Source organism: Lampris incognitus, chromosome 6 (genome assembly GCF_029633865.1).
Source record: "Lampris incognitus isolate fLamInc1 chromosome 6, fLamInc1.hap2, whole genome shotgun sequence".
In the NCBI taxonomy this organism is placed as follows: Eukaryota; Metazoa; Chordata; class Actinopteri; order Lampriformes; family Lampridae; genus Lampris; species Lampris incognitus.
Window position 1 is genome coordinate 56,342,143 of NC_079216.1, and position 19,431 is coordinate 56,361,573.

Here is a 19,431-nt window from a genome sequence, read left to right on the forward strand (position 1 = left end):
ATACCCCCCCCCCAGACACACACACACACACACACACACACACACACACACACCTCTCCCGGTGGCTTGTTATAAACGGCAGCTGCGTGCATGTAAAGTTGTGTTTCCGCCAGAATGCAGATCGTGCATGTCATGATGTCTGCACGCTGCAAGAAGGACGTGACTGCGGCGAGATTGACGCCGCGGTGCGCAGAGTTGCGCATATTAGCGAGACTCTAAAATGGACTAAGAGGGTCGTTTGTTCGCTCGCGCTTTGCGAATTTTTTTAAAAGATATGTTGGTCAAGTCACGTGACCTCCCCGGTCCTCTTCCCTACGAAGTAAAAGCGCGGGAGGTCTGTTATGGATAGCTTTTCTGTTTACGCCTCCTTATCTATACTTTCTGTATGGTTTCTTAGAATCATCTGAGTTTCATTTCGTCTCCCTTTCTCTCCCTCCCCCCCACCCTCCATCACTCCCCCCGCCCTCCATCACCAATTGAATCACACGCCATGAGCAACAAAAATAGACATGCCGGCTGGGAACGGTTGCTTCAATATAAATGCCTCCATTTGTTTTCAATTTTAGACATTTTAAGTGTCCCCGCGACCCTGAGAGCAGGATAAGCGGTTAAGATAATGGACCGATGGATGGATGAAATTGAAGTGTGGGGAAACTGGTCGAGTCTGGATGCTACCCTCTTGCGGGATTTTTTTTAATTCAACTTTAACCCAACTTTGACCTAACCTCAACCCTCCGCCCCCCGCCTTCTGTATCGACTTGTCCGTTTCAACCTAAACCTCACCCTAACCTTACCCTAACCTTACCTCACCCTAACCCCACCTAACCTTACCTCACCCTAACCTCACCTAACCTTACCTCACCCTAACCTCACCTAACCTTACCTCACCCTAACCTCACCCTAACCTAACCTCACCCTAACCTTACCTCACCCTAACCTAACCTCACCTAACCTTACCTCACCCTAACCTAACCTTACCCTAACCTCACCTAACCTTACCTCACCCTAACCTCACCTAACCTTACCTCTACCTAACCTAACCTCACCCTAACCTAACCTTACCTCACCCTAACCTCACCTAACCTTACCTGACCCTAACCTCACCCTAACCTAACCTCACCCTAACCTAACCTCACCCTAACCTTACCTCACCCTAACCTAACCTCACCTAACCTTACCTCACCCTAACCTAACCTTACCTCACCCTAACCTCACCTAACCTTACCCTAACGTCCTCACCTAACCTAGCGTGTGTGTTGAACCAAGCGTGCATGTGCGAGAGTTCCGCCAATCCAGGGTTACCGTCTAGACACGCGCGGAAACTGCGGAGCTTCAATGTGAATGAACGAAGGAATAGCGCGCACATCATTATCAGCCTCGTATGATTACTACACCGCTATCATGCGTCTATTCAGCTGACGGCTCTCTCCGCCTTGACAGGTTCGTATGTATAAATGTAAATGTTTTCGGGGTTTTTGCATTCACACAGAGGTAGATACAGTAATAGTGGCTAACTCTCTATCCTTTGACCCCCCACTTCAGATGAAATCATTATCTGGGTGTTACAGAGAATAGAAAATAATAGGAAATGCAAATAAAGAGACCAGCACAGACTAGAGTAGTATTATTACTGTTAAACGACAACGATCACTGTCAGTAGTAGTCACAAGTAAGCTATTGCATAACAGTGAGTCCTCTATCAAATCTTGATTGGCTTAGTAGCCTGTTTCCACATCTACTACTACTACTACTACTAGTAGTAGTAGCCTGTTTCCAGTAATGAGTAAAATGTCAACTCTTGTATTGTAAAAAATGATTTTTAAGAACGTCCATATGATCTACTACAGCCCTACACCCACTGAAGGAGTCACAGATGAGCAACGTTTTATATTTTAATTTCAAAATTCTCTGGTGTCTGGCCCTTCATGAGAAAAAGCCAGACAATTTGGGTGGCACGGTGGCCCAGTGGTTAGCACCATTGCCTCACAGCAAGAAGATCCTGGGTTCGAACCCCAGGCCGTCCCAGGTCCTTTCTATGTGGAGTTTGCATGTTCTCCCCGTGTCTGAGTGGGTTTCCTCCGGATACTCCGGTTTCCTCCCACCATCAAAAAGACAAGCATGTTAAGGTTACTACTCCTGTCTGTGCCCCTGAGCAAGGCAATGGAAAGAAGAACTGGAGTTGGTCCCCGGGTGCTGCAGCTGCCCACTGCTCCTGTACAACAGGATGGGTTAAATGCAGAGAAGGAATTCAATTTAACCGAACAACTGTAAAATGACAAAATAAAGTGTCTTTCTTCTTCATTTGAACTATGAGAAACAAGTCGTACAGTTGTTGAGATTCAGAAAAAAAGAAAACATCTCATATCCCAGCACATTCCATGCCAAAGTTACACCCTGATCAGCTGTTTTAGCATTATCTGTTGCTCGCTGGTGGATGCTCTCCCTGTGTTTGTGTGCAAAACAATGTCTGTCCTGGTCAGATGGTTTGTGGTAGTTTGCAGCCCTCCCCGGATCGGCAAAAGGGGGTGGAGCAGCGACCGGGACGGCTTCGAAGAGTGGGGTACTTGGCCAAGTACAATGGGGGGGGGGGGGGGGGGGGTAAAAAAACAAACTTACATATTGTACCTTTTTAATATTACGAGTCATACCATTATGATAATGCAGCAGGTTATGTAATACATCAAACTGTATGCTACACAAAACTCAGACATTGCAAATTAAATGTACATGATTTTGGACAACAATATTGTTCGTCTTCAAAGTCCAATTGTGTGTGTGTGTGGGGGGGTGACTTAGGCGAGTTAGGGTAAAGGTGAATTACCCTCATTTGTGAAGTTTGGGTTCCATAATCTCAGAATAATTTCCCTCAGTGTGGGAGACGTCCTGCCAACATCCACACCACTGCCTTGAGGCAGTCAACAGACTGAAGTCTCCTTCACCTATATCACTGTACTCAACTTACTGGCAATATCTTTGGAAATATCTCCTAGTCAGATCAATATAAAATGCTCAATGCCAGATGACGGACCAAATAATAATCAACATTTTGGTCTGTCCGCCTGTTGATGCATATAGGTGTCTACTTAATCAGCTAATTGTTAGTATTGTTTCTCTCTCACGTTCATCACTGAGAGTTCAAGTCAAGCCGGTTATCACCGCCTGGTAACATCACTTTAGTCAACCTCCTGTAATGCACAACTAAAAGAAACCTTTTCGTGATGATTAATACATGGCTATGAACGAGATAGATTCTGTTCTAGTCTGAGGTGTCCCTCAGGTAAACAGCCCATGCCACTTCGCAATAGGCTGGCGGACTGAGCGCATCATCAGGCTCCAGTGTTGGTCCTCAAAACTCTTCCCCTTCCCCACGGACAGCTGGCCGATCAGATGCTTGGACGACCTTCTCGCGGTGCGGTTCTCATACACGGAGACCGTTATGATACACTCTTCAAGAGGGAACTCAGGCAGGGGGAACACAAGGACCTGATTGAAGACAGTCACGTGACATCGGGCTTTTGTAGAGGTTTTCTGGTGCCGTCGCTTGCACTGGTTGCACTGCACACTGACCTTGGCACACAGGGCTGAGAAAGACATCAAGCATTGGAGAAGGCAGATGACGGTAGAGTTTCAGGTGGGTTATTCATGCATATGCCGTGTCTGATAGCTTGCAACTGTGTGCACATCTGTAGCTGTTATTTACCCAGACCTGAGCTGGTCTCAGTTAACCCTGTTCTGAGCTTCAGCACTCCAACCTCCAGCCTTTGGGAAGTGGGAAGATATTTCAGGCAAAGAAGTACTTCCCCCACCAGATCCTAAAGAGAGAGATGGGGGGGGGCAAACCTAAGTCAAATGTATACCGGAAAGTCTGGGTGTTTATGGGTGTATGCATTGCATCAATGCTGACATGCACAGCGCACATGCTTTCTAAGAAACGTACATGAGGCATGTGTGTCCCGAAGGGCAATTTCGTGTTCACGAAACCCTCATTTACAGGAAAAACAGAAGATACCCAGAAACAGACACAAGGATTATGAACAAAAGAACAAAACAGAGAACCTCAAAACTTAAAAGACGGTTACAGGATCTGTGAACCACAACAGCGTCACGCTGCAGCATTCTATGCCCACGAGAGAAGGAGTCAGTAGAGTGACTGAAAGCCACAGGATATACTTCCCTCATCAACCACATGGCATTAATAACACCATGGTCAATGCTCTGTTGAGATTTTCTAAATACTATGTGCGTGTCTGTGTCTCTGTGAGCCACTGTTGGCTGGAAACTACCAGTGTGTACCTTTGTGTGGGTGTGTGTATGTGCATGGATGTGTGTGCATGTGTGAGTCCTACCTTCTGAGGTGTCTGCAGGTCTTCTTGTAGCTCCAGAGGATATGTGAGCTTGAGCTGCCGAAGAGGAACCCTGACCTCTCCAAGGACCATGTGTCTGGAGAACTTATCAAAGTCTCTCACCTAAAACCCGGGCAGAAAAAAACAACTATGTACATATGATCTATATGTTCGATAAACATATAGCATGTGAGTATATCATCATCATCATCAACAAAAAAGTATATAAAAGTAGTATAGTTGGTGTTCATCTAACATCCTCATGTAAAATATGGTGGTATACTTCAAACCTGTGCAGTTGGTTTGCCTCTCAACAAGTTAACCATAGCAGTATATGTATTATCGACAGCGTGTGCCAGTGTGTGCCACCAGGGAGCATCTATGACTCATTTCAGTGCTTCCTGGGAAAGTACCTTCTCTGATAATGTCTGTCAGCAATCAGTCTGAGATGGGGTTTTCTTTGGGTTTTTTGTTTTTTTTTCTAATGGCAGAGGTGGAGCTAATGTTGCACTCGGTGGTACCTCCATCCTGAGGGTGGTTCGAGACAGTTCCTCCTGGAGCAGACAGTAGCTGAACTGGTCTCCAAACAGAGGGTTACTGCTGTCCTTCACGATGCGTGTACGCCACTCCTGCAGCACGGACCAGAGAGTGAGGCTCGAACCTTCTTCACCCTGGGAGGATCATAACAGTAATCCATACGAGCTACACAGCACAGCGGGGCAGGCCCTCTTTTTGAAATGAGAAACTCTAACAATGCTAACTTAGAACCTCGTGGTGATGTTGTACAACCAGCTACTATACATATAGTGTATGATCCAACCAATTACAACTCTAGATTTGTAATGTTAATATTCATTAATGGATCACAGGTGTACTGCTAGGTAAAGTATATTAATATGAGTGAAAAGTTATTAAAGTTTACATCACAGTAATCTACTTTCAATAAATGTGAAATTTGAAATGATTAGTCTCCCAGGCAGCTGAACTGAATCGACCTGTCTATCTATCCATCTATCTACTTGTTTAACTATGAATTTATCTAGCTACGAACTATATAGGCACCCATCCACCCAACCACTCATCCATCCATCCTGGTAACTTGGCCAAAAATTACCTCCTCATTCACAAACGCCACCATTTCCTCCTCTTTTGATCCTGCAGACATCAGCCTCAGTCTTACGAAGGGATGGAGACTGTTGCTTTGGCTTCTCCCTTTAAGTCCTTCAGCCTGCAGCACTGTGACCACCAGATGGGACTGCAGCTGGTCGTAGTACAGCGAGAAATGAAGACATCCATGGACCTGCTGGAGGTCACATTTTAGCTCCATATTATTTTTTAGATATGAATATAGATTCGTTTAAGATATCAAAAACTAAGATATTAAGATATTTCACCAATTAAAACCTCTGTAATTATGTTTTCAGCAGAGACATTCATATTCAAATTCATATTCACTGCAATACATCTTTAATGTTTAGATATGTTTGCTTGTGCTGATGTCAGTACTGATCATATTAGTCCAGCTTTGCTCTTATATTAAAATGGGAGCTGGCAAACAATATCCTCCACCAAATTTCTAGGGGAAAAAAAAAGGATCCTGTCACTGGCTTTGTGCTTTTTTTTTTTTTAATGAAGCAGTGACCCTGTTGTTAGAATAAAAACATGTCCCAAATTTATTTATTTACTTATTTCACATAGCAATTACTTATTTATTATTGAACTTATTTATTTACATTTATCTATTATATATTTATTCATTATTTAAGTTTATTCTTAAAAAAAACTCAAATTTACCTCTATCTCACCCCCTATTTAACAGAATGAGTTTTGCAAGGGTTTCATGCATTCTAGGATGGCATTTTTAAAGCACCGCACAAACTTTCAATTTGCAATTAGAAAATGAAGAAAAGAACAACAGTATGTAAATCGGGGTTACAGGACTTCCATAGATCATTAGGGATTTTAATGATTATTACCGTCTTAAGTTCAGCCTGTTCCTCCAGGTCACTTCCTGCCAGGGTGGCTGCTGAAGTGGGAAAGGAGCCCAGAGATAACCAGCGACTCAGCCTGCGTGCCTCCACGCCCACATCCTCCACCTGGGGGAGCACATGCACAACCAGACCCATGACATCTCCCCATCCGGTTTTTTTTTCTTTTTCCCCCATTGACCCGAACAGGCCATGATGCTGGTAGCAGCTTATCATGCTATGTATTAAATCAAACAAACCAAGCTGGTATGCTTGGTTTGTTTGACTTTGACTTGTGACTACAAGTGTCAACTCTGCCTCGTATAAACAATCGTGAATCCACACGGCTCTCCCAACACAGAGCCTCCTGCCTACATCCTATATTTCACTTACAAACACACACACACACACACTTCACCCGGTGTTTGGACTCTACCAGCCTGAATGTAAAGGCACACATTGGTAACCAGGCTTTCTGAAAGGCCCAACAACATGAAACTGAGTAGTCACTTATTGATTATGCCACACTGACATTTCTTTGGGTTATATGCTTTGATACAGCCGGAGATGCGATCACGTCAATATGTTTTTAAAGTATTTTGAATTCACTGACACTGTTACCCTGAAAATAAAAATAGGGGTGTCCGGGTAGCATCGCAGTCTATTCCATTGCCTACCAACATGGGGATCGCCAGTTCAAATCCCTGTGTTACCTCCGGCTTGGTTGGGTGTCCCTACAGACACAATTGGCCATGTCTGCGGGTGGGAAACCAGATGTGGGTATGTGTCCTGGTCGCTGCACTAGCACCTCCTCTGGTCGGTCAGGGCGCCTGTTTGGGTGGGGGGGTGGCGACTGGAGGGAATAGCGTGATCCTCCCATGCACTACGTCCCCCTGGCGAGTCAGGTGAAAAGAAACGGCCGGTGACTCCACATGTATCGGAGGAGGCATGTGGTAGTCTGCAGCCCTCCCCGGATCAGCAGAGAGGGTAGAGCAGTGACCAGGATGACTCAGAAGAGTGGAGTAATTGGCCGGGTACAATTAGGGAGAAAATGGGGGAAAAAAGAAAAGACCAAGGTGACCAATGTATACCTGCAGGGGCTGCAGCTTTTATGTGGGTTGAATGATCCACTGTGCAGGGCAAGTGCAGATCCACCTATTACATTCTGCTTAAGCACTGTCACATTAACACCACATGCTCGACTGCCAAATTCATTTCTGCCAGCTGCTTACTTTAGTACTTGGAGCTCCCGAGTAGTTCCCGGATGTCAAGGAATTGTGACGGGAGACCCGGCCAGTATTTGCTGGAATGAGATTCACATACAAGATCAACTCAGGGGATTCAGTGAACATTTTCTTTGTAAGAAAGTCTTCATGCATACTGTATAGGTGCATATCCTAGTATCAGTGTTGTAGTCGAGTCACTAAACCTCGAGTCCGAGTCGAGTCTCGAGTCCCCAGTGTTCGAGTCCGAGTCCAAGTCCGAGTCACCGAAGAAAAGTCGAGTCGAGTCCGAGTCGAGTCCCCATTACCTGAGTCCGAGTCGAGTCCCTATTACCCTAGTCCGAGTCCGAGTCATCAAGGTTGAGTCTGAGTCGAGTTCCAAGATGGCTGCAGTGATCCACTCGGGCACAGTCAAAGATCTGACATACAAATAAAAAAGGTCTACATTAAACAAAAATGACACATCTGTCACCATTACAAAGGGAGTTTATTTACTTTGTGACACGATAGCCAAACAAATGCACACCCACACACTCGCACACATGCACGCGCAAGCATGCGCGCACACACACATTTTTAGAACAGTCTGAATTTCTTTGACATTTTGAACATTGGATGTGCTTCAAAACACATTGATAGCTGTAAATAGCATGATATTAGCAAATGGTGGAAACCGTATACAGAAGTAAGTTCCACAGCATACAATACATTCATAAAAACAAGTCAAAAGACATTGTCTCTCAGGAATAGTTAGGAACAAAAGGCTGGTGGCACTAGTTTTAAGCATACACGTTGCATTTCAAAAACATAAGATCTGACAGCATGGAACTACTCAACCTTGCACGGTGAGGCCTCATCAAAATGCCTCCATGACTAAATACCCTTTCAATGGGCGCACTGGAGGCAGGGATAGAGAATACCTGTGTGGCAATCTGATAGAGGGTAGGGAATTTGGATTTGTTTTGCTGCCAAAACCTGAGGCACGGGACTGAGTCAGAGTCCTGCTCAGCAATCAAGTTGAGGTATGCAGTCAACTGAGCCTGGCCAGACGGCTTCTTCTCGGTGGAGGAGGGAATCCTCCTATAGTGGGAGAACATTCTCAACTGCTTCTCAGGAGGAGACTCTGAAAGTTCACCTTCCCCTGGTCCTGTTGCTTCCGCTGCATCTGCTGTTGATACCGCTTGCTTGTCACCCTCTGCCTTTATATACTCTGAAATGAGAGGGGGGCATGGAGGACTCATTACAAATATGTTATTGACTAGGCCTTCATGACAAATGACACGTCTATGTGCTTTATTGTAGCACCTTCAATGATATAAACATCACAACAATCAAATAGTTAATCACTTAACTAACATTAATCAAAACATTTCTCACCTTTGATCTCAGTCTTCAGCACATCTCTGATGTCACTGTCCAGCTGCACATCATGTTCTAGCCACTGGAAGCCAAATGCTGGGTCCAACACAGATGCTATGAAGTAGGCATTGGTGAAAGGAAATTTGGTAGGGCCTCTTCCTTCAGCTGGCTCACATCCTGGTATCTTGACTGCACTGAAAACCTCTGCAAACCTTGTTTTCAAGGAGCTCTCCAGAGCTCTCACCAGAGGCCCACAGTATCTGGCTTTTCCTCTTATTTCCTGCAGGTGACAGCGCAGAGTGAGGACACAGGGCACAATCACACTGACGGTGACAGTAGTCTCACCCTGAGTTAGGTTGGTTGCCTCTAAGAACGGATCAAGAACTTCGATCAGTTCTTTAAGCTGAGCATACTCTCACGGGGATAAGATAAGGCTTTTGTGCCCCTCTGATTCCAACACACTGGACAGCTTTTGCATGTCTAAATGCACATAAGCCTTCACCTGCTTCAGAGTGGAATTCCATCGTGTGGCATTCGCTGTTGGAATTGTTGCATCACCAAAACACGCTTCAAAGCAGTCTTTAAACGAGGTGCCACTGTGGAGGAGGTTGGCTGCACGGGATAGCTTTGCTAGGGTGCTTGACAGCCCACTGGTGTCTTTCAGACCATCTTTTATGACCAACTGCAGTGAATGTGTGAAGCATGATAGTCTCTGCATCTTACAGTTCTCAGCCAAAGTGTCATTGACTGTCTGTTGATCTTCTGGCATCAGGTCTTGCCATATTTCATCATCCTCCTCAAATGTGCTGGGATCATGAGCTTCAGCATCACAAGGATCCTCTAGGGGAAAGCTGGCCTGGAAAGCTTTTCTCATGTTGGATGCATTGTCAGTTATGACAAAGTTGATCTTGTCCTTAATCAGGTATTCTTCAGCACAGCATTCAAACATCATTGCAATCTTCTCTCCTGAGTGTTTCCCATGCACTCTTTTGCAGGAAAGAAGATATGACTGAAGGCTGAGTTCGTGTTTTTTTTATCCATTGCCACTGTGTGTGCTGTCACTCCAAGGAATGACCGCATCTTTCGATCACTCCAAATGTCTCTGGTAACAGCAACACTCGATGCTTCTGCCAGCTGGTTCTTTATCTGTTCTTTCTTGACTTCCACCATTCCTGGAATGGTCACAGAGGAAATTGTGGATCTTGCTATGGGCCGGTACTGAGGGTCCAGGACATGCAGGAAGTGCTTGAAGTCCTCGTTGTCAACGATGGAGAGTGGCAAGCAGCACTTAATGATTAGATCTTTTACAAGGGCATCACTTATAGCCTTCTGACGTGGATGTTTGAGGTCGTACATCCTTTGCTGTCCATCATTTAAAAATGATGTGATAGTCTTCTGACCTGAAGCAGCTGGCATCACATCTGAAGCAGTGGAGGCACGGTATTCTTGAAACCTAGGGGAAGATAGGATACACACTTTAGCTTGCTGATGCCAAACTGTTTCAAGTAATCTTTCTCACAGCAAAAAATGTGTAACGTTATAGCTATAACAATATGCAATAACAATACAAATGTTACACATTATACACATAGTTGTTTGAACCATATCCAGTTAAGTTACATATTTAGTTATCTATATAACTAACATTACCATATTAGTAGATTAACTAATGTAAGCTAGCTGGATAAATGAAAAGTATGAGAAAAGATACATAATTTATGAGACAAACAGGACAGGGATTAATTAGCAAAACCCAGTCATTTAATTATTGATTTAAGTATGTTACATGCTACCTAGCTGAGCTTTAACTCTCTATCCTCCGTGAGTCTGTATGTTTATTCTGTATGGGTCAGGGAGGGTGTGACTTTGTTAGAAGACAGAGCCAGTTCATAGTACTGTTCAAAAGCTACGTCGCGCGTGTCTATTTTTAGAATTTGGCACACCCAATGCTGCATATATGCAAAGAAAAATATCCCCATATTTACAGTAGCCTATGCCGTGTCACCAATCGTGATACGGTTCGGTAGTTTTCGGTACATCGGGGGGGGGGGGGGTGCCACATCCGTCAAATCTCGTACCGTCTCCAGCTCTCAAGAAAACCAATGGCGGCATCCACATTAGCTTTCTTCAATTAGTCCATTTGGCGAGTAATAGCCTACAATTATTTTTATTTGCATTGTAAAGTTGTGCACATTTTATCAACATTATGTGTGAATGCATATAGGCTAGACTTCTTCCTTCTCCGCACGTGGAGAATATTCATGGTGGAGACCTGCAATGTGCGGATTTGTTATTGCTAGTTAAGATTAATGCTAACACGGTAGTTCAGAGTGGTGTGTTTTTTTCTGTTAAGTGTATGCTACTTGGTAATTAGCTAAATGATAAATAGGAAAAATCAGTTTTAATCTCCCTATAACACGAAGACGCTGCGTGTTACTTACCAACTCATCATTAGTGAGATGGATGGCACGCTCGTACCGAAAGCGAACCGTACTGTGACTTTTCTGTGCAATGTTGCATTAGCACTCTAACAGTAACGTTACTTAACTTACTTATACAATCTCACTTGGTTCTAGTGACATGATATACCCGCCACACGACCTAACCGAACATCTTGGACCAGTGGTTGAGTTACTTCAGAGGCTATTGTTACCGTAGCTAGATAGCTAGCTAGCTAACGGTAACTGATCACCAACCATATCATCAACTGACTGCGTATCACTTACTTTTCTGGATGCATCCTTGACAGATGTCTGTTGAAGTTTGAGGTTGTCCCGGTCTTCTCCTCAATGGTTCGTTTACATATCGAACATCTAGCAGTGATCTTGCTGGAATTTGTTGTAAAATCTGTGTAAGCAAAGCGCACAATTCGGGGCGTCTCTTTCGGCATCTTCGCGCTACTGAACATGACGGTATGCACGCCACGTGAATCCGCATGTAGGTGGAACACACGTGCCTGTCCTTACACGGAATTGAATAATGTTACAGTACTAATATAGCTATCAATATATTTTAATAGGGCCTATTATTAAAAAAAATCTAACAAAAACAGCCTTTATCAATTAAAAAGTCAGAGTCCGGGTCTCCAACTTCCGAGTCCGAATGCAGTAAATTCGCGAGTCCGAGTCCAAGTCCGAGTCATCAGTGCTCAAGTCCAAGTCGAGTCACGAGTCATGAAAATCAGGACTCGAGTCGAACTCGAGTCCGAGTCCTGGACTCGAGTACTACAACACTGCCTAGTATTCTATTCTATTCTATTCTACTCTATTCTATTATGGAAGAAACCTCAGTCTTCAGGTTCAATTTTTGTTAAATAATTTGTATTTAGTCATAAATGCATGCACGGAGAGAGCGCAGATACACATGCAAGTCATGTCGTATTCTCACCACTGAGATGGTCTCAACAGAGTTTCAAATCAGGTTTGAATTGGTTCATCCTAGCTGTAATACATTTGAGGCCTATGGGGTCAAACTTTTGTTGCCACAGAACCTAACTGAACACATATTGATATAGCAGTTGAACATAGCTCATCTGAGACTATATAATCTAATGATATAACCAATGTAAGTGTGATTAAAGCTGAAATCTGTGATTTCCCTGATCTGTCCCTCCCTCTGGCAGCACGAACTACAAACGAGGTGCCAAAGCGACTGCCACTTGTGTGCCGCCAGCTTAGCAGTAAACAGTTCCCACCCTTGTTAAAATGGCATCCTCGTAGTAAAGCTAACACAAGTAATCTAATGTATTACGAACTATATCAAACTTGAAGAATACACTCATAGTGCAGATCCCCGCCAGGCGTATTTCCCCTTCTCCGATGCTTGCACTTGCTGAGGTGTTAGCACTCAATTGTGGCAGGAAACAGGTTTTTCAAAGGTTTTGAATCACCGCAACCACGAGATGTCCTTGATCATACAGTCATAACTGTACACACAAATTATTAGGCTGCCAGGCCCAGTAATAGTATGCCAGATTAGCGGCTGACAGATATACACACGGACAGAAAAACCAGTGTTTTCCCTGCCATTATATGACTTTTGCGCAGCACCCAAGTCGATGTAATGGGAAATATGGAAAAGAAATAATCTACCTAATAAAAACGTTTTGCCTGTCAGTCTGTGGATGTGCAGCCTCCTAGGCAGACCCACATGCGAGGCATGGTCTGAGTACCACTGGTCTAACAGAAGCATTGCCACATCATCGTGTTTCAATCCTTTTTCCTGTGTTTGCTGCTGAACCGGTGTTCGTCCTAAGCTGAACAGTGATATGGAGAATGTCTTCAACTATGGTAGAAATGCCAGATAGTATTATATAACCTGAACCCATGGTCCAGATTCAGAAAAATCCCAGATTTCAGCTTTCAACCAAAAACCATTAAAACTGAAAAATACAATCCTGTACTATTTTATTGTATGCCTTGGTACTCACCGGTATGTTGTATACTTTGTGACTGTCTGCACCATCTGATCACCTGCCACAGTAGGATACCCAGGGCCAGCAGAACGAAAGCCACAGAGATGCTGAGAATGCTGTACTTGACTTGGTCTGAGAAGGGCATCCTCAGAAACCCGGAAGAGGCAGACAGCTGCTGAGGGACGATGAAGTCCATCGGCATCAACATGACCCCCCACCTCCATGAATCCTCACATATCTGTGTAACAACAGAGATGGGCCAGATGGGGGAGTTGTACTGCAGCAGAATCACACTGGAGAACCGGGAAGTGACCCACTTAAATAACATGAACTTAAACAACACAGCGATGTAAATATGCCAACAAGCAGACAGGGTATGGAAAAGTGAAAAAGTTAAGTATATACGGTATATATTTAACTTATATACCGTATTTGCACTGTACAACCTGAGGACCTTGCAGCAACAGTTGCGTTATAAAGTAAAAACATGCATGTTAGAAGCATACTCCTGCTATTGCCCTTGACCTAGACACTGGCTTTACATCTGGAGCTGGTCCCTGAGTGCAGGAAAACTGGCAGCCTAATGCTCCTAATAGGATGGATGAAACACAGTAGGCTAATTATGGGTATGTGTGAAAATGTACCTGGCAAATACAGCAATTCTGCTTCTACTACAGCTAAAGTAAACCACATTGGGGGGGATATCTATTATATATGGCTCAGCCTGGAGGACATGCTTGCCTATCAAAAACAGTAAAGTCAAATATAGCTCTTATCCTGCCACCATTTATGCAAAATAAGTTGGATTTCGAAAGGGGACATTCACCGAGATGCCATATAGCCTGCCTATTAGAAAAGAAAAAGAAAAACCAGTAGTAAAGGAGTAAACAAGACAATCATTTGACTTGATCATATCAAATCAGATGAGTTTCCATGAGCCCTGTGGAGATGTAGCTGCTGCAGGGACGTGTCCAAAAAAAAAAAATGGTGAAAATTAAAATAATATGAACATGAAAGTAGACATCGAAAGAAGGTAAAAATGAAGCTTATAGAATGAAATATGTACTTTCCTATTCTTACATATACTTACAAGTACTTCTAAATACATATAATTGTATGAACATGGACACATTGTATTAAGAATTGAAACGAATGCCTTTAGATTAGTTCATATGTGAAATAACAGTGCTACAAAAAGAGCAGGTTGCAAAATACTGTCAAATACTTGGGTAACTCATTGATTAGTTATAGTGACAGTGCATATTACAATGGCATATTTTTAACATGTATACCAACTTAGAATTTATATTGTATATCACAGAATTGTATAATCGAAGCTGAAATACAACACATTGCATATCAATTTATTTGCTGTGGGAAATAAGTTTGAAAATGATGTTAAGTGGATAGTTAATCTTTCCTATATTGAGCGTAACATTCTTTACACACGAATTCATTCCAAATAAACTTTACCTCTAGAAAGCAAATTTCCATTCATCAGTAGTCTGTTTTGTGTGGGGGATGAAACGACATGCTGCGATCGGAAACCAGCCTTTAAATGCTATATCAAAATATCTCATAAAACTGTTTCTTCCGCCCCACTGTTACCTGTTGCTTTGGCAGGCAAACATCCACTTCGTCTGTCAGTCTTTCTCTCAGTTTCCGTCTTTCTCTCAGTTTCCGCCTACCTCACACACACCTGCACCTGACTGAGCCTACACACTGGGCAAACTGGTCGGATGAGAATGAAATGACAGGTCCTGCCCCAACATCTTTCCTCTCTCTTCCTCCTTCACGACTTATGATAACATTTACATATACTATGACGTATACCAGATGTATATCAGATATATGACATATACCAGTGTATCCAACCCGATTTGAACGAATTTAACAGAATCTGGTCAACTGAAACATTTTCCCCAGACTCGTCACAAACGATAGGAGGAAGGTGTGCCAATATTTGTTTTAATAGAGGGCATTATCCCATGTCAATCCATCTCTGCAAGGTGATAGGTAGCCTGGAGGGGATTGTGCGTTTGGTCACACTGTGGCTAATCTTGCAAACTACTGGACCTACCCAGATAGTAGACACATTTGGGCCTAATCTGGGGCACTTTTGGAACGGCTCAGTTACAGCACTGGCAACTATGGTGTGGGCCAGACGTGTCCAAATGTCATAAACCGGGCCTGACTTGGGTTACAGCAAGTGTTGTGTGGGCCAGACATGACCCAGATGTAATGAACCGGTCTTGACTTGGGTTACAGCACATACTATATGGGCCAGATGTGGCCCAAGTGTGGCAAAGTTGAGGCAGCCACACTCACCCTGAGTCAACGCCGTCATTCAAGGCCAAATGTGGTCCATAAGATAACTGTAGATGTGGGCCATATTTGGACCAAAGATTCTTTGCCATCTGGGTACGTCATACAGTACTAACTGTGCAGTTGGTACTTTATGACGAAGCACCTCTAATGGTTGCAGTGATTAAAATCCTTCAAAAAACGTTTGTTCACGCCAGGGGCGATTCTAGGATCAGAGCTTTAGGGGTGCTGAGCACCCAGAGTGCTGGCCGGCCAGGCAAGATAAATTTGGGGGGGTGGATCAAACCATTTTCGAAGCATGGGGGGTGCTGTATTTTTGTTGTTAAAATATTACGTTTAAACCATATACTGGATATTGTTTTGACATTTCTTCAGCTTATTAAACATGGACATACAGTAAAAAATAAAAAATCTCTTCAATTTTAGGGGTGCTGGGTTCAATTTAGGGGTGCTGCAGCACCCCCAAAAATGGGCTAGAAACGCCTATGGTTCACGCGATCGTCTCTCCCTCTCCTCATTCACCGCGTAGCTCGCTCGACCAACGCTGCTTTCCGTCGCTGCCCAATCGGAGTCAACCGTGCGCATGCGCGACTCACATCGGCTCAGGCAGCGACAGTCGGAATTAAAACATTACGTATTCGGGTGCGAGTCTTGAAAGTAAACGAGTAGTCGATCGTATTTGGCAAGCCAGCAAATCATCCACTGCTGACCTCGGCACAGGAGAACGGGAAGAACCAAAAATTATTCACCTCGCCGCGACGCGGAAGTGTCATGGTGTCCAATGTTAAAAGTCCACCATAAAAATACAATTTAAAGAGTTACAGCTGGAAATCATCCCAGTAGCTACAATAAAATATTTCCCGTGGCTGAGCTATGTTTTCTTACCATTACTTTGTGACTGAAAGTCAACCAGCAGAGCAATCATTCCCCTTCATTCGTGTTGGAAATTATTGTAGCGGTCGGGGAAGACGGTCGCGGGACTGATGACGATACTACGCGCGGGGGGGGGCGCAAGGAATTGTGGGATTTACGATCATGTTCAGACCTTGTTCTTTTAAAAATGTGTCATGTTCTGAATATTGTTTGTGTAGGGTATGCGACTATTCGGAGTATAGTCGTCGTATATGATTGGGTTAGTATCAGGCAAGCCTCCTCCATTGTAGCCAATCAGAGTGAGGCTCTCTAACACACTGGGGAAGGGGGGGGGAGAAAAAGAGAGGCGGTGTGCGAGAGCTTGGAGGCTGTGTGTGGATATCCGAACAAATTGTTTTTCTAATAGAAAAAAATACGAAATCTAGAGAGAGACAGACAGACACGTACTGTACGTGGAGTGGATGTGTTACCGTCTACAAGAATCCTTTGGGACGAATTCGTGTTTCCTGGGGTGCGCCGGAGAAGGTGTCCTGCTTGGAGGCTGCGAGTGACCACCAGCTAGCATGAATTCCCCCGACTAGCAGTGGACTGTTGGAAATGGCCACGGACTGGGGGGGTGGGAGTCAGTGCTTCGTCGGTGCCGTGAGTTTCGGAGGAACATTTGTCATTGTTGTAGTGTGTATGAGGCACGAAGAGGATTCTAGACAGACAGTAGTGTTTAGTGATTGGACTCTCTCCAGCACTAGCTTAGTACCGTACTGGGTAAGCTTATAGTACTAACGTTAGCCTACTTGTCAGTGAAGCTAGCTAGCTCACTGGTCGGAGTGGCTCGTTAGTTCTCGGTACTGGGACAGCGCGTGTTCAGACGAACTGTTGGATGCTGAGAAAAGGACTCGGAGGACAGTCGTGTGTTTTAGTTTTGTGACGGAAGCTTGCTTGTCTGAGTGAAAGTTATTTCAAGAGTAGTGTGAACACTCAACGCTTTGCATTGCTGTTGACGCCATCTATCTTCTACAGTGAGTCACGTAGACTACACGCACGTCACGTGGTTTGCCCTGCCATATAGGCGTCTCTCCAGCGGCTCATCTCGTGTGCCCAGGATCCATCAGTCTGGTATTTGTGTCAGTTTCGTTATTGCTCATTACTAGACTGTGTTAAAGAAACGAACTGAACTGTTTATGTTTGAACATTCATTGGTTTTGATACTCAACATTTAGAGTGAGTTTCCCATTTGAGGTTGTGTTGATGTTCTGTATACCAAGAGATAGTGTATACAAAGAAAGCCAAACTCTGCTTTTTTGCATTTTATTTTTTTGCTATTGTCATCCTATAGTATTAAATTCAATTAATACTAAACTGTTGTTGCCTATTGATTCATCTTTAATGTGTTTGGAGTTTAGGGCTTATTACAATACTTACCCGAGGGTTTATAAGTATTTTGGAGTTGTGTACATACCTTGGAGTAGGGGCATCTCAACTGTCCTGTTGGTTCTGGAGAGGGAGGGTTATGCTGAGTTGGACCCATAGCACAGCATACACTCTACACGTCAGGGGCCGCCGTGTCAGATACCTTGGCGTGAAGCCCACCCCACGATATCTTATAGGGTGTAACGTACTAACCCCTCTGTTCAGCAGGATAGGCAGCCGCATACTTACGCACGTAGGTACCGAGACTAATTGCATTGGGAATGGGGACCCAGATCCCTTCATTAACCTAATTTTTTAAGGTAAATAAATACTACTACTACCCCTACAAGGTGTAGCTTATGCCCGCTACATTTGTTTGTGTGAGTTTCCTCCAGGGGCTCCAGTTTCCTCCCACAGTCCAAAGACATGTAAGTCGGGTGAATTGGCTAAATTGTCCCTAGGTATGAATGATGAATGTGTGTGTGTGGGCCCTATGATAGACTGACGGCCTGTCCAGGGTGTCTCCCTGCCTGCCGCCCAATGACTGCTGGAGTAGGCTCCAGCATCCCCGCGACCCTGAGAGCAGGATAAGCGGTTCCGATAATGGTAGCTGGTGGTTGACTCGAACTGACTGAGTAGACGACTATGTTACTGACTGTAGGACCGTGACCCAAGATTAATGTGTTCCAGAGTGTCGTCGTTAGGGGAAGCCATTGTTCGGCAACCATGAGGAGGGGCAGAATAAAGGAGCACTCCTGGAGTCATACGGTGTATGGGACACAGGAGCTGCCATTCTAACTGAGTCCTTTGCCCCTTGCTTCTCCTTTCATGTCAGTTCTGTTGGGTTCTGGCGGCGTGTTAAAATTAAACAGCACTCTGGGGCGTCTGGGTAGTGTTGCCGTCTATTCCATTGCTTACCAATATGGGGATCGCTGGTTCGAATCCCTGTGTTACCTCCGGCTTGGTTGGGCGTCCCTGCGGGTGGGAAGCTGGATGTGTGTGCGCGCCCTGGTCGCTGCACTAGCGCCTCCTCTGGTCGTTCGGGGGGGGGGGGGTAGCGTGATCCTTCCACGCGCTACGGCCCCGTGGCGAAACTCCTCACTGTCAGGTGAAAAGAAGCAGCTGGCGACTCCACATGTATTGGAGGAGACATGTGGTAGTCTGCAGCCCATCCCAGATCAGCAGAGGGGGGTGGAGCAACAACCGGGACACCTCGGAAGAGTGGGGTAATTGGCCGGGTAAAATTGGGGAGAAAATCCAAGAACAAAAAAATAAATAAATGAATAAACAGCATTCTCAGGGTCATGCGGTGTATGGGACACGGGAGTTGTGATGCGAGTAAGAGACCTATCTCTCCATTTTTCCACACCGGCTCACCACATTATAATAGCCTGATCTCTGTCATTTCTTGTCATATTAGTCTTGGTCGCGTCCACAGACTGACAGACAGCATGTTTTCATTAGGTAGCTTTGTTAGCTTGAGCACTGCATAGCAATTATTTTTCTCCACATTTCCAGTT

The 19,431-nt window shown here is 44.5% G+C and overlaps 1 protein-coding gene across 3 annotated transcripts; it reads right to left on the bottom strand.

Annotated features, from left to right (window-relative positions):
• Nucleotides 1-2,627: 2,627 nt before the first annotated feature.
• syt19 (synaptotagmin XIX) lies at nucleotides 2,628-13,516 on the bottom strand. Of its 3 annotated transcripts, none has more exons than XM_056282289.1 (8): nucleotides 13,322-13,516; nucleotides 7,543-7,613; nucleotides 6,320-6,439; nucleotides 5,458-5,643; nucleotides 4,865-5,014; nucleotides 4,347-4,466; nucleotides 3,707-3,812; nucleotides 2,628-3,581 (listed from the first exon to the last, which is right to left on the bottom strand). In XM_056282289.1, the coding sequence occupies exons 1-8, from the start codon at nucleotides 13,512-13,514 to the stop codon at nucleotides 3,274-3,276; spliced, it is 1,254 nt and encodes a 417-aa protein (XP_056138264.1). In that variant the 5' UTR covers nucleotides 13,515-13,516; the 3' UTR covers nucleotides 2,628-3,273. The 3 variants fall into 3 exon arrangements, with proteins under 3 accessions (XP_056138264.1, XP_056138265.1, XP_056138263.1); XM_056282290.1 differs by having other exon boundaries at nucleotides 4,865-4,972; nucleotides 5,458-5,646; XM_056282288.1 differs by having other exon boundaries at nucleotides 5,458-5,646.
• Between the last annotated feature and the right edge of the window lie 5,915 nt (nucleotides 13,517-19,431).

What these genes read in the sequence shown, in the direction of transcription:
- syt19 (XM_056282288.1), bottom strand. Translation starts at nt 13,514, where the DNA reads ATGTTGATGCCGATGGACTTCATCGTCCCTCAGCAGCTGTCTGCCTCT. An exon ending in ACAAAGTATACAACATACCG is followed by an intron (nt 7,614 to 13,321) that starts GTGAGTACCAAG and finishes ATCTCATTCCAG; the next exon opens with CAAATACTGGCCGGGTCTCC. An exon ending in GAACCACCCTCAGGATGGAG is followed by an intron (nt 4,467 to 4,864) that starts GTACCACCGAGT and finishes CCCGGGTTTTAG; the next exon opens with GTGAGAGACTTTGATAAGTT.